The sequence below is a fragment of the Vidua chalybeata genome, chromosome 1 (genome assembly GCF_026979565.1).
Source record: "Vidua chalybeata isolate OUT-0048 chromosome 1, bVidCha1 merged haplotype, whole genome shotgun sequence".
Taxonomy (NCBI): Eukaryota; Metazoa; Chordata; class Aves; order Passeriformes; family Viduidae; genus Vidua; species Vidua chalybeata.
Genome location: NC_071530.1, coordinates 93636258 through 93650916, shown reverse-complemented (window position 1 = coordinate 93650916; position 14659 = coordinate 93636258). Strand labels below are relative to the sequence as shown.

At 42.7% G+C, this 14659-nt stretch overlaps 1 protein-coding gene across 1 annotated transcript; it reads right to left on the bottom strand.

Moving 5' to 3' along the window:
* Window positions 1-5119: 5119 nt before the first annotated feature.
* On the bottom strand, window positions 5120-12672 carry C1H6orf62 (chromosome 1 C6orf62 homolog). Its single transcript, XM_053941821.1, has 5 exons — window positions 10489-12672; window positions 8467-8643; window positions 7745-7867; window positions 6919-7053; window positions 5120-6420 (listed from the first exon to the last, which is right to left on the bottom strand). Exons 1-5 carry the CDS (start codon window positions 10615-10617, stop codon window positions 6295-6297), a joined length of 690 nt encoding a protein of 229 aa, XP_053797796.1. The 5' UTR covers window positions 10618-12672; the 3' UTR covers window positions 5120-6294.
* Between the last annotated feature and the right edge of the window lie 1987 nt (window positions 12673-14659).

Sequence of the window (14659 nt, the reverse complement as noted above, 5' to 3'; positions counted from 1 at the left end):
AGCAAACCTAAACATGGAAACAGCAGTATCCTCCTGCTCCCATTCAAGCCTGGCAAAGACTGTTTCAGGCTGAGAGGGAAACAGAAATAAACCTTCCTGAAATAACAAGTGAATTCTCTTCTCCCTTACAATAGACTATTCAACACAGTATTTTAGTACTGCCTAATTAATAAGAGGGACATTGTTAATATGCAGGCCAGTTATTTCAGAAGCAGTTAATTAAATGGATTATTTTAAGACAACCTTGTCTGTTATCCCTCACCAGCAGCAGTATGTTGACCTTGTAATTTATTTCACAGCTGAACTCAGGCACAGAGATGATCTTAGAAGGAATTGACACCTTTGAGCTTGCCTAGCTATGAAAGCAAACTGTCAAGCATCAGATTTAATACTTTGAAATGTTCTTTACTGATTTCACTCTAACCTACATGTTGAAAAATCTGTATCTTACCTTAGCTGAATCTCAAAGTAATGGAAACAAATTAATGTAATAAGGACAAGTGGTACATGGCTCCACCATGTACCATCAGCACAAACAGACCTCCTGTGGGGTTGACCTGGTTCCATCACTGCAGATCCAGGCATAATTCCCTTACAAGCAAGCAAATAGTGATTCCATGAGCTCATCTTGTGAGTTTTGGTAGTATACCAGATTACATATCCAGTAGCTTACAGACAACTGGAAGTTCCATATCTTACCAGCTAAAAATTAGACCATATTGCAGTTTGTTGTGTTTTGGGGTTTTTCTTTTAAATATACCAAACACCCAAATTATACTTATGTCTAGATGTCTGTTATTACAGAGGCCACATATGTGGCCATTTCATACCACATTTCAGTGGTATGAAATGTTGAGGAAGAGTGTGTCTCTCTCAGTGAAAGTAACTTCAGCTTCCCACTTCATGCAGTACCCTGTCCAGCCAAGTGTTTCATGCTGGTTTCACATCCTTGCTATTGCACAATGCATTCAGATTGACACCCACAGGCTTGCACCATGTACAGCTGTGCTTTACAGATGCCTTGAGAAAATAAGGAATCAAGAGCAGACTTGTTCCTACTGGCATTTGAAACCAGGGGTCCAAATGATAATCAGGGCAGATACAGATCACAGATTAAGATGCAGTGAGAAGGGGTTTAGTCATTAAGGATTCCAGCTCTTGGGAAGATGTCAGTAATAAACTAGGGAGTAGGTAAGGAAGGGTGTCACTGCTGAAACAAGTGTTGAACTATCCAGAATTCCTCCTTTTAGGTCAAGCCACCCATCGCAGGATTCTCATGGCTGAGCTGCTGGTTTACAATTCTCAAATTCACAAACCACCACCTAACAGGGATGAGGCATGGAGGGCAGGGATGTGAGGTGAATTAGGCTGTTAAGTAACTGTTCTGAACAGCAGTTGAAATCTCTTCAGCTTCATTGACTGGCTCTGAGCCACTTGCAGGGCATATGGAAGAATTTCCCACTGCATTATATCATTCACAATTTTAGAATTTCCATCTGCAAAAAAAAAACATTTAGCCAGACCCCCCCAAACCTCTCCTTACCTCATTGTCCCCAGGAGTGAAAAAAACCCCACTTATATGCCTATTTTGTTATTTGAGTTCAGGGCCAACGTGATGACGGTTATCACCTTCATGCTTCTGCAGTGCATTCACTGAACCACTGCTACCACCAGACCAGGATCCCAAGCTGCCACAGCTGTGGGACACAGCAGCATATACAGTTATACAGTTCTCGCTTAAAAGAGAATAAATTACCTGCCAGCTTTTATCAAACAAGACACATTTGCTATCCTTCAGGAAAAAAACCAAAAATAACTCAACCAAAAAAAAAGACCCCTATTTTTGTTTACCAAGACAGTACCTGGGGCTTGTAACACTAGTGAAATTCTGGATCTTTGATTTCTTTTGCTTAAAAGCAGTAGCTGCCTGAATAGATTTCAGGAGTCCAGAAGAGCAATTTTTTTTCGTGGGTGCTCTAGCATACAGTAATTGTGCTTAAATTAAGGGACCTTTCCATATGTAAATCCTTTCCAAGCAGAAGTAGGTCACGGATATCTTCAGCTCTAAAAAGCATTTCAGTCACCCAAGCAGAAGAGAAATTACACTTAGCTCAGTTAACCTGTAGAGCTGATACAGCCCTCCCTCTACAGCATCTGCACTACCCAGTGAGCCTTGTGAGCTCCCTCCCAGCTGCGGTGCACAAAGCAGAAAGCCGCACCTACTGCTGCAGACCTGAAGGGTTTTAATAATGTTTTGTCTCATTGCTTTACTCCAGAAAGCTGTTCCAGAATCTGTAAGCTTACACAGTTGTGAATTTACTGCCGCAATAAATGTAAAATGAAGAATCTGAGATGATTTTCCAGGCTAATACAAGTAAATAGCAATTAAGTAAACTCACATGGCATGTCTGTCTGCTTTGTGAATGCAAATGCACTCTACTCATTCTTGACTTCAACTATCATGCTCAATGGCAGTAACATCAATGCAATATTAAATGAAGCCTCCAACAGTCCATTAGACTCATCTCATTATTAAGAGGCAAAAAACCCTTCAGTGACTCTTCCCACTGTTCAGCCCCCCAGATCCTGATTCAACATAAGCTGGTGTTCAGTAACTGCACATAACCTAAATGACTCAGCACACAAGTGCAAGAAAAAGCAGTGTTCTCCCGGCAGCAGAGCAGGGGTGGGAAGGGAAGGATGCCTGCAGAGCTCACAAGCTGCGCAAATATGTGCAAGGCCCAAGCGTTTATGGCATCTGTGTGACGCTGTAAAGTAATTTCAAAACTAATCCATTGCACCTTATGTGTCAAGGAAAAGATGTGGTCATTCCCAAAGACCACAGCCACTTAGTGTAGTGCAGGCTGATCCTCAGGTTTGTATTTTCAAAGTACAACCAAATAGGTTTTTTGGAAATATCAATTTTTTGAAAGTCTAGGTCATTTTACAAGTTCCAATTTTCATCTCTCCACCTGTTTTTCTAACAGACTTAACATTTTGGAATGAAAAAAATGAACTTGCAACAAGAGATCAGTACCTTTGATCTAAAACTTTAAATGCTCAGAGATTAATAACCAAGTTTTTCCTTTTCTTAAGAGAAGCACTGACTAACCCCAGTGTTTCTACTACCTGATATAACACTTAACATCAATTTTTATGTTTATAAAATAACACTAAAGCTATAATAAAGCTTTTGAGAGGGAATTTATACTTTGAGACAGACATGACAAAGGGCATCAACTGCCAACTAACTACAGGCCTGTTGCATTTTGGCAGTACTTGTACAGCAGTTCTGTCCATCTTGCCATATTTTGGTAACTCTTGCATAGCTGAACAAGCTTGAGAAGTGAAAAGAAGCTTCATAGTCATGTACAGACTATAACATTTAAGAAGCTTCTCATCACCCAGGAAGCACCTGAAGCAAGCTTCCCTTCACCAGCCAATTCACTGAGATGCATTTAACATTTAATGGCCTTCTCTCTACTTATTTTATCCCTGCCCCCTTGGCACTTACCAAGATCTCATGACAAATTCTTAAGCAACAGTCCAGTTAAACTCCCATATTCAGGTGCAATATTGAGTGTATTTCAATTCTTGGTATTAGTATGTCCAAGGGAGCCACACAAGCAGTTGACAGTAGGCAATAACTAAAATTCTTTTAAGAGAGCCTTTCTGTATTTACAAACAGATCCAAAAATGAGGTGCACACCATCATGAACTGTGCTTTGGAAAATTAGTTTTGTGAGACAAAACCTACATTTTGAAAAAAGACTACCAAAACGCCATTAAACTTATATAAAGAGGGCCTGGAACCAAAAGCTAGATGTTATGAACTTCCTCCATTCACTTCTGAAGGGCATTTTGCTAAAGTAATTTAGCAGAAGAATATTTTGAGATTAAACTGCAAGTTCCATTGAGAAAGAATGGAACAAGAATTGAATCTCTTCCCTCAAAAGCTGACCTGTTTAAGGGGAGAGAAACTCTTCAAAGATGCCAAATGATACAAGAACAAACTCACATATTCCCCAACATTCTCATGCTCTGAAACCTGCTGGACCCTTATCTTTTTTCCCCCACTACTTAGACAATGCAGATGGTTCTCAACTCACTCTGATAGCACAGCAAAAGCATAAGGTTTGCTAGCTGGGTAGCACAGACCACATTTAACAAAATTCGTTTTCCAATTTTTTGCTTTCTCTAATCCTGTGCTCTCCCAAGAGCGGCAGTAACACGGTGTCGCTCCCAAGGAAGCATGGTCTGGTTTGTCACGAGGAAAAAATGAGCAGCCTGTCTTACGCACCCTGTACAGAACTAAAAAAGGAATTAAACGGAACTGGTTGTTTCCTGTAATACAGAGAATTAAAGTTAAAATCCATATGATTGCTGACACTTGGAAAGCACTGTACACAGCCACTCAGGCTAACATCTTGAAGCTTCTTCTAAGAGAAACCAGATTGAAGAAAACCAAAATACCTAATGCAAGAATTGTCATTTGTTTGCTAACCAAGATAACTACGACCCTATTCCCACTGTGGTGAGATGACGTCCAAAATGACAAATTAAGAACAAAGGATGGCACTTATGAAGCAAATTCTAAATTCCAGAAACTTAAATGTTCCAGACCGTATGAAACTTAGCTCAAGCTTTTTGTGGACATTTTGTATTTGTCATACAGATCAAAGAAGAGGCACTTAAAGCTGAGTAATTTTCAGTACTATTAGCAGGTATAGTGGTTACTAAATATTTTAGAAAATCTTAGCATTCTGAAGAGCAGCGCTTTCAAGGCATTTCTTTGTAACTTAAGGCAACTATGAAAGTGAAGTTGGAGCTTTCAGGTGGTGTTTTTGTAGAGTGTTTCATATTAACCTGTAGGAACTTAAAGCCTTGGAAGTAAAAATACTTATGTACCAATACAGTAAGATACTAGTAATGCCATTATTTCTGCCCAGTACTTTTCAAAACATATGGTCCACATTTGCAAGAACACCTTTGCCATTGATCTTTGCTGATCTTAACATTTTACAGTCTGTATATTTTCAGTGTTTGTAGTGGGTGACACTCTTAAGATGCAAGACGCTACTAAGATTCAATTAATAGGCTTTCCATTAATAAAACCAGCCATCTTTTACCTAATTTATTTAATTTCCAATTTTTTCCAATTCCAAACAAAAGCTAAATACAAGTTTTAAACAGGTAAGCACTAGTTTTATCCAAAAGGAGTAGGCTTATACAGTTTTACTCCAGTAAAGTACTCAACCCTTAAGCAGAGCCTTCTTTGTCATCAAAACTATACAGTAGTCTTCCTTTTATCATTGCACAATCTTAAAATATTCTGTCAGAACCAACTTTTGACACTCCGAACACTATTTTACATTGGTTTATAATGTCTATTCCAAAAGAAAGGAAAAAAAAAAAAAAAAAAACCTCAACAGGTTTTCTGTAAGAAATGTTTTAGAAACCAGTATTTCCTGCACAGTTCACCTGCAAGTTTACAAGTCTCAAATCTCAAGAAAAAATAATCCTCTACCAACATTGTTTCTGCAGCTATTATTTTACCTTTTTTTGAGCTGCTTTAGCAACTTCAGACTCCAGGTCTGCCTCATCTGTATAAATGCATCTAACTCAAAAGAATACCTTCATACTGTTATACAGCAACTTGGGGAAAGAGATCCAAAACAAAAGTGCCAGTAAACTTAAGACATGGCCCAGCAAAATAAAAGAGGCAAAAAATGCCGATACATTTAATGAGATGCTTTTCTTTTTGAAGAAAGATTTCTTTCCCACACTTACTTCCTATTGTAATAGCCACTTCTTCGTTCATTAGAATGAATGATAGTGCTCTTCTATACAATCATGAACAGCAAAGCTATAAGGCTTTTATACCCGTTACATTCACTTCTCACCCTCAAAATACTGATGGTTAACATTAGAGATGTTAGGGGGCATGACCAGCACAAATGGGAACACCACCACAAATGATCACCTTGTGCTTTCAGATACATTTGTTTCAATGTACAGTCCCTTCATTTCACATTTCAGTAAGATGCTGATGCAGTGCAGAAGTGTGCAGAGCATCCTCTCTTTCACAAGGTCCATGCAGAAAACATCTTTAAAAAAAATTGCAAAGTTCTGAGATACAAATGATTAAAAAAATCCAGGATGATCAAGTTTCACAATGTATAGTGTTCTGAACATGAGTCCATTTTCTTCTAAATTCTGAAAGAATGAAGTGGTGAGGAAAGTGAAAATCCACTGCTGCATTCTGTGATCTTCCCCATTTTGCTGGCCAGTACCTTACTCTGGCATGTAAGGACGGAGGTGATCCTCTATGGTACCAACCGTCCAGTGAGTGAGCTGCTCCTGTGGCAGGTACAGGCAGATGCTGCATAACTTGAAGATTGTAGCTTTGTTTTTTGGAGTCTAGAGGCAAAGAAAACCCAAAGAAAATGTATTAAGCTTAGATGTTAACTCAGGACTGATAGGCAGACCTCCACAGACATTTAAAATTCACTATTTCATACATACAAACAGCTAGAGCTTAATATTAGTCTGCAAACTCTAATGCATAAAATGTTTCCACTATTTTGTTCATTCTTCACTTGAATTATTTCCGTATTGTCACCTAAACCAAAGCTTTAATTTTTCTTAATCACTGTTAGGCATATTTCAGATTTTTTTTCAATTTTTAATACAAGAACATTAATTCTATGTGAACACATATGTGGCCCATAGATAGTTTTTGCACATATGAGTCCTATTTATAGTGTAAGTTTTCCCTGAAACTGCCAAAATGCAATCATGAATGCATGATCAGTTTTTCTACTTGAGTACCTTGCAGCAAAATCACTGATGTTCCCGAGAAGAAAAAGCTCTTTGTGATAAAATGCACCTGTTAAAACAAGGACAAGATAAGCTTACCTGCAAGTGCTGTCTGTCAATGAAGAGAAACACTGACTGGTTAGGGTTGTTGACAACAATTCCAGTCTTGTCCTTTCGGCTCAGAACATGCAGAAACTGTTTTTCATAGTCACCATGATGAAATTCAAACTTGGCCTACATGGTGTGAGAGAGGGAAATAAAATATTTTTCAAGATAAAGTTCAAGTGTGACCCATTAATTTCCTCCAATCTGGGGCTTTACAACCACTTTTGTTCTTTCCTTTTCTGATCTAGTCTGAAAAGCAGAAACTGGGGACTGTGGCAGTATCTTGACACAATTTAAAGAATCCAGTAATTTCATTCTGCCAACACTGACATCAGCCATTGCAATGACACATTAACAACTTAAAGGTACTTTACCTGCAGCATATATAAAACCCAATTTACCTTCCTGTGGCAGAAGATCCTTGTGCAACAATTTATAATGCAAAGGTTCCATCCAACTCACTCCTCCATCTAATCAAACTCAGCAATTTGGAATACTGACAGAACCTTAACAACACCATCACATTTAGACAAAGATTCAATTGTACTAAGAGGCATATCTAATCCACTCCTACAAATACAAACACACTGTATGCATTTATACTTATGTGTTATTTGCAAAGGCCCTTTGGAAATTTACATTTTGGAAGGGCTAATACAACAGTGCATAAAGATAGGAGGCAGAATTTGGCATTCAGAACACTGACAGCATATTTTTCTAACATCCACAGAACCTGCATACATTATCAACTTATTGGTAAAAGAAAACACTCCCTCCAGGAACAAGTTAGTTACTGAAGTCAAAACCCAAAACCAAATACCTGAACAGGCCTAAAGGGTTCATCAGATCCCTTCCACCGAGAGAACAGGAGACAGACTATCTTCTCAATATCATTACGAGGCCATAGAATGAAGTCCATCTCCTGGGTACAGCCGATCACATCCTGTGAGCAGTAAAGTTCTGCACTTACATTCCCTCCAGTGGTCAAAGACATAGATAAGCAACTTATCTAGACAGGCACATACTTGAGAGATGATACTTACACAACATTTGTTTGATTTTCCATTTGTATTACTTATACCACAACTGAAGCCTTCCTTGCTTTCCACTGAATTTTAGTATCAGTACCCACTTAATATAAACTACAGCTTTAAGAAAACATTAGCAAAGACTGTCTTCCAATATTCATAAAGCAAAATTACTTAGATGTAAAGCAGGAGTTGTTGCAAGAATTATTAACACATGCTTTCTAAAGGACAAAGATGGCAAGAAGATAAAATTCCTGAGGCACATCTCTGAATGAGACAAATGGAAGGTAAAACTTCAGAACTACATATTTCAACAGTTTCAGAACTGTTATTACCCCACTGCTACCCTTCAAACTAGACCCCATAAACACAGGCCTGCAGAGCCCTCATGCAGCAAATGAGAAAACAAAAAAGGCAAGATTAGCCTTAATATTCACAAAGAAAAGCCTTAATATTCACAAAAAAGCACAATTATACAAAAGTATAATTTAGCAAGCACAAAATGCAGCCTTACCCTGCGCATGGACTGGTAGCGGGGTGCATGGAGCTGTACTACATCCTTCTGCAGAAGCTCTAAGGAACTTTCCAAAGAATAGCTGGAATCCCGCACACCTTTCAGGATATTTTCTTCATAGTTATTGGTCATGACTGGTATCACTTCAGACACTTCAAAAAGTGCTGATTTTTTCTTCTAAAAAAAGCACAGATTACATTAAGATTACAATCCGTTTTAGGAAACTATAGGTAACAGTTTATTTCAGGATTCGTGATTTTCTGTATGTATGTATGAAGTACACATTACACAGGCTAGGAGACTTTGACACAAATCACACTAAAATTTACCTGCAAAAGTTTATAAATTAAACAGAATCAGACCGACAACTTTTATAAAAGCTGAACAGATTTTTGTAGTCTCCAAAAATGCAGATTTACATATCAATCTTGAAAACACTAAGATTCTATCTAAACATTAACAGACTTGCTCCTTCTTCAAGTATATGACTCTGGGATGACAAAGAACTTCTGCAAGCTTCTCTCTGCAAATATCAATCAAGTCACATCTTTTTTCTTCAATTTTTTACAGTTGGCCTTTTATGAAAAGTGAAATCTTTCAATGTCACATTGGTGACAGCAGGTGTTTGAGAAATTAGCTATAATCTTCTCAAAGGAGAACTATTTTCATTTGCTAAATAACTTTTATACTCACTACAAATATTTCAGCATCTCTCAAGCAAGGCCAAAATATTATAAGAATGTAAAATCACTGAAGTTATATGTCTGTTTCTAACAGCTTTCTTTCAGTGCACTGGAAGCCTTGACTTACTTAAGAAACAAAGTGTATCTCATAAAATAATGCTCCACTTCCCCCCCATCAGAACACAGGTAACAGGCAACTATTTGCTGACCATGCTGACTTCAGCTAAACTCCTACTTTAATCAAAATGGTATGGGATGGACATATTCAATTCACTGTGATGGATGCAAATATAACAGGATTTAAAACAGGCATTTGCAATGGATTTCTACAAAGCAACCAGAAAGTAGTACTGATGTCCAACGAGTTAAAGCTGTGTCATCTAAAAAAATCTAATTGTTGCCACTGCTTAAACATTCATTTTTATGTTACTATTACACAGTACCCAGAAATTATACCCCAATAAAATCCATCTCTGCTTGCACTAGAACTGACAAACAAGAGCAAACTGAACTCAGAAATTTCAAGGAAAAGTCTTCATTAAAAACACCTAATTATTACAGCAAATGCAAAATATATACATACGGGGAAATTAAACCATTTCAGAGCTCATCTCTGAGAGTACATCATTATGTACTCTGTTGCTTCTACTTTACTTCCTCATCATATATTCAGCACATTCACCTCCTCTAAGTACCTACTTTCCTTAACTTTTTGCGGGTAAAAACTCTCCCACAATTGCGGGTCTATAGCTGGCTTTAGAAAGACCGAGCTCCCCATCCAGATGTGCTGAATTCAGCCGCAGAGGAGGCAGTCAAGCACATGAAGATTTTCTCTTTGCCCTCCCACTCCCTTTCAAAATGACAGCAGCAGTTCCACATGTGCCTGCGCACTTGGGCCGTTTCCACATCACATCTTGCGACTCCTCCCTTCAACTGCCAGGTCTTCCCTTCTGCTTTCACCAGATAAACACACTCGGCAATCGCCCCAGCCAGATTGCTTTCACAGCCCAACTGCTCACAGCCAGCAATTGTGCAGGTCAGACCCCAATTAGGCTTAACGAGTTACAGTGCTAACTTTAAAAAACATCTACCCAATACAGAAGTTACCAAGTAACAATTTAACGAGGCACTGGAACCCTCTGCCTTACAAAACTACAAAACACAAAGAGCCAAAATGACAAACATGAACTAAGTATTATAGCAATGAGCAATTTAAGAAAAAAATTAAGAAGTCAATGGACTCCGTTAAGAATAAAACATTTGATGCAATCAGGCAGCAAGACTTTGCACAGAACACTTAAAACGCAACAAACACACAGACACACTAAAACCAAGTTACCTTGTCTTTGAACACAAAGGCAATGTACATCTTGAAGTCAAACTGGTCAGCTAAAGATTCTTTTTTCTTTCTAAGCTGAGCACGAAGTCTGTTCAGAGCTTGTTTCTTCCGGGAGTTTGGGTCCCCCATTTTGAAATACAGGTGGTACTAAAGCCTTTAGAAACTGTCGCTAAACTATGGGCACCTTCTCGTAAGACTTAAGTACAACAGAAACAAGTCGTTTGATTCCTGCTAATACAACTGAATAAATCAAACGCTAATGTAACGCAAAACCGCACCTCAGGCAATACTTTATGAGAACGTCGTATTGGAGGGGTCAAGAAACAAAGAAAGTAGTTGTCCAGCCATGGCTGGACAAAAGGTTTTATAATAAATCAAGAAAAAAACCCAAAGAATTTCGAAGAGAAAAATTTGAACAGTTTAGCTGCAGGAATAAGTGGGTAAGAATGAAGGGGGAAAAAAGAAAACAAACCCCAAACAAATCACAATTTATGTGTACAATAAAAAGCAACTGGCACAAGCCCAATCCATGGGGGGGTACTTTTGCTCTGCTTACAAAAAAAAAACCCGAAGCTGAAATTACAAACTGCGTTCTACCCCAGCCAGATTCATGACTCTACTGATTATTATTCTCAGCCTTCCACTATTGCTATGTTGCCCGTCTTCTTCTTCAGAATTATTACACTTGATGGAGAGCAGAGAAAAGGGTGCAAAGGAGGAGTGCACAACCCGGGAAGTATGACATTTCTCTGCCGCCAACAACAAAATCAACTACAGACAACAAAGCGCTGGTTTGCAGGGGAGCAAAGAGAAAAGACAGCGGAGTCATTTCTAACTTCATCCTGCTCATCGCTACCCTGAGGCTACTGCTGCCGAAGAGGAGAGGGATCATGATGGCCATTGACAAGGGGCGGACAGGGATTCAAGGACAGTATTATCTCACCGAAAGACTTAAACCTGAATCAGTGCCCCAAACCCGGGCTCCCTACCAGTGGGAGAGCCCTACATCCCCCGACACCTCATACGCTCCCTGGGCTGCTGATCCCCCGGGGATCCTTCCCTCTCTCTCTGCTGCTGCGAGCACCGTCAGCCGAGGCTGTGCATGGCGGGCGCTCCTGGATTTCCCTTGGGCTTCTCTCTGCGCGCAGGGCGGCCGCGCCCGGGGCAGCGGGACACCCACAGCAGCACCGCCTCTCTCCCCTCTCACTTCATGGCCACGACTCGGAAAACATGGAGTGCGTCTTGCTCCTGCTTTTCGGTGACAGACTTCTTTGCGAGGTTTTTGTTTGTATTTTTTAAAATTGCAATCTAGGTTGCAATTTTAAACCTCTAAATCACCCTCCCCCGAAAAAAAAAAAACAAATCCCCAATTATCAGGTTATTTTCTTCCTCTCTCCAGACATTTTTCCCCCTCCCCAGGTGTTTGATTAGTCGGGGTTTAAAAGTTTTTAGGTTAGCAAATTCGTCGGACCAGGTTAAGAAGAGGAGGGGGGAAAAAAGTATTTCTCCCCTTCTCTCCCCGGAGAAAAAGGAACAAAAACCAAAGGAAAACAAAAACAAAAAAAAGGAACCCTTCCAAAGCTTCCCCCCAGTTAAGCAAGAGACTGAGAGGCTCAGACGAGAGCCCGGGACCGTGGCCCGCTCGCTACCCGCAGCCGGCGGGCGCAGGAGGAGCAGTGGAGGAGGAGGTGGCGGCGGTGCTGGCAGCACGGAGAGGAGCCATGTCAAGATAAAGCCACGAAGCCGCGGAGCCCCCCCATCCCTGCCGCAGGGGACACGGTGACCGGGCCGCCCGCTCTGCCGCTGCTCGGCCCCGACCTGGTCCCCATAGTCTAGCTCAGCGCCCCGGGGCCGGGGAGTGGGGAAATGGTGGCGGAGAGAGAAGGAGGAGGAAGAGGCGACGGCGGCGGAAGGAGGAGGAGAAGGAGAAGGACGCTGTCCCTGCGCTAGCGGCTCCTACGGAGGAGGGCGGCGGGCATAGAGAGATCCCGGAGCGGCGTCGGAACAGGACCGGGACGGCCGGGAAGAATGATGAAAGGGCTGAGGAGCCTCTTTTCGTCCAGGCGGTCCCGGGACGTCCTCGAGGGCGACGGCAAGAGCGGGCAGGAAGGAGCGGGAGTGCCTGTGCCTCGGCACGGAGCGAGTGCGGAGTGCAGCTGCGCAGCCACCACGGACCCCTCAAAATGGCAGCGCCTGAGTCACACAGGCACCGCCCTACCCGCACCGCCGGCGCGTACCAAGCGCTCGTGCCTCCGGGGGGCGAGGCACTGTTGTCGTCGAGGAAGTAGAGCTCAACCTCGGTAACCATGCCTTGTCGAGAATAACAGAAAGCAAAGCACAACACCGGCTTGGAGCATCTCCGAGCTCTCACCGCGCCAGGAATCCGCACTGCCCAGCACTTTCTTCCCCTCTACCCCCCCGCGGTCACACATCGTGTAACCGCCCGCTCGCCCCGCGTGGTGCCCGCGGGACAAGGACCCGGATGGGGCTGCTCAACGCCGTTCTTGCGGCGGGGGTGGGGGGGGAACGACGATGGGCAGGGTGTGAGGCAAAGGGGAGGGAAGAAACATGATTCCCCCCCCCCGCCCTGCCCTCCCGAGGTGGTATCTGCCTGGGGCAGCTCCCCTGCGCCCCACCCGACGAAACGCTTCGTCCCCAAATTCCGTCACCTTGCGGGAATACTTAAACTTGTCTCAGCCCTAAGCGTGGTGATGTTATAGGTTAAACAAGCCTTGTAGTGGCATATTTTGTGTAATTTGGTCCGTCGGCATTTGTATTCAGCCCGTCCCACGTATGCGAAGTAAAACTGTAAATAAAACAACAATTGAAGTCCAACGTGTATTCGAAGCTGACATGGCCAAGGGCGTGTCTGCAGCACTGATCTCGCCACAGCAGCCGTGTTCGTCCGTGGCGGTCGCAGAGCTTCCCGAGGAGGCTGGCTAAGTTTTATAAATAAGTAATTTCTGTTCCAGAGTCACAAACCTAATCCTTGGAGAGAAGTAAGCGGTTTTATTTCTGCACAAGGACAGGCTAATGCCCTACTTCCCGTTTTCTGGAAGGAAAGAGGAATGGCATGGAAGCAATGGAAGCGAAGCGTGGACACAGCCTGCTGTTGAGCGTTCTCCCTGTGGGAAGGCCCAGGGCGCGTAGGAGGAATCGCCATCCCAGCACCGGGCTCGTTTGCTGGCCCATCCCTGAGTGCCAGGGAAAGCTCCTCGCTGTCCGGCACGCCGCGGACCGGGGGTGCTCCCGAAGCGCCGGCAGCGCAGGTTGGCGCCGGGGAGCCACGGGGTGGTGATGGCTCGTTTGTGCCACAGCACGGCGCGGGCTGCCAGGGTGGGTGAAGGCAGCTCTCCCACCTTTCCCTGGAAGCTGGCGCCTGTGACTCACCGGAATAGCAGCGGTACTGCAGAGATTACAGGCAGAAGACAAGTGTGGGCACCGTCTCTCTCTCGATCGTGTTTCAAAGCCCATGCAGCATGCCAATGGCACTCTCCAGTAATTCCACATTTCAGTGTTTGGTTCCCCAGTCTCTTGTTCCTGTCTTGACCCTCAAATTAGTTCTTTTCCTTTAGCACGCCTTACCTCTACATACTTTCCCTCGGACATCTCTTTCCTGCCTGTCTTATAGACAGGAGCTGTGTTCAGCCCTTGGACTTCATTATCTTCCCCGGGTGTTAGTCAGACTCGGGTGGGAACAGTCCTCTTGCCTTCCCTGACACAGGCATTGACCACAACATTCCTCTGTTGTTTGAACAAGAACAGAGCAGAAACAGATAATTTTTACCTACTTAGAGATTGCTGTTTAGTCCTAATGGGCAATGCCGATTGAAAATAACGCTTTATTTGGTGGTAAAAAGCAAGGCAGGTAAATAGGAGGATTACATTAGCTCTGCACTTTTGTGGCTTTTTCAGGCTGACCGAGTTTTTTAACTATAACATCAGTCTGTCCTTAAGGAGAGCTGCGTTTAGATAACTGCTCTTCCAGCCAGTTTGGTCCAGTTTTGTTTTCTACACTGCCCTGTGCGACATTTTGTGCTGCAGTCTTGCGCCCGCTGCTATTTTAAGCCATGACTCACGCTTGGCCTGTGACCCTTTTTGTGCCAGCACAGCGAGAGCTCGGCACCGCCTGACGTGGGGATTGCCCCGGCACAGAAGGCCCGCGGAGGGA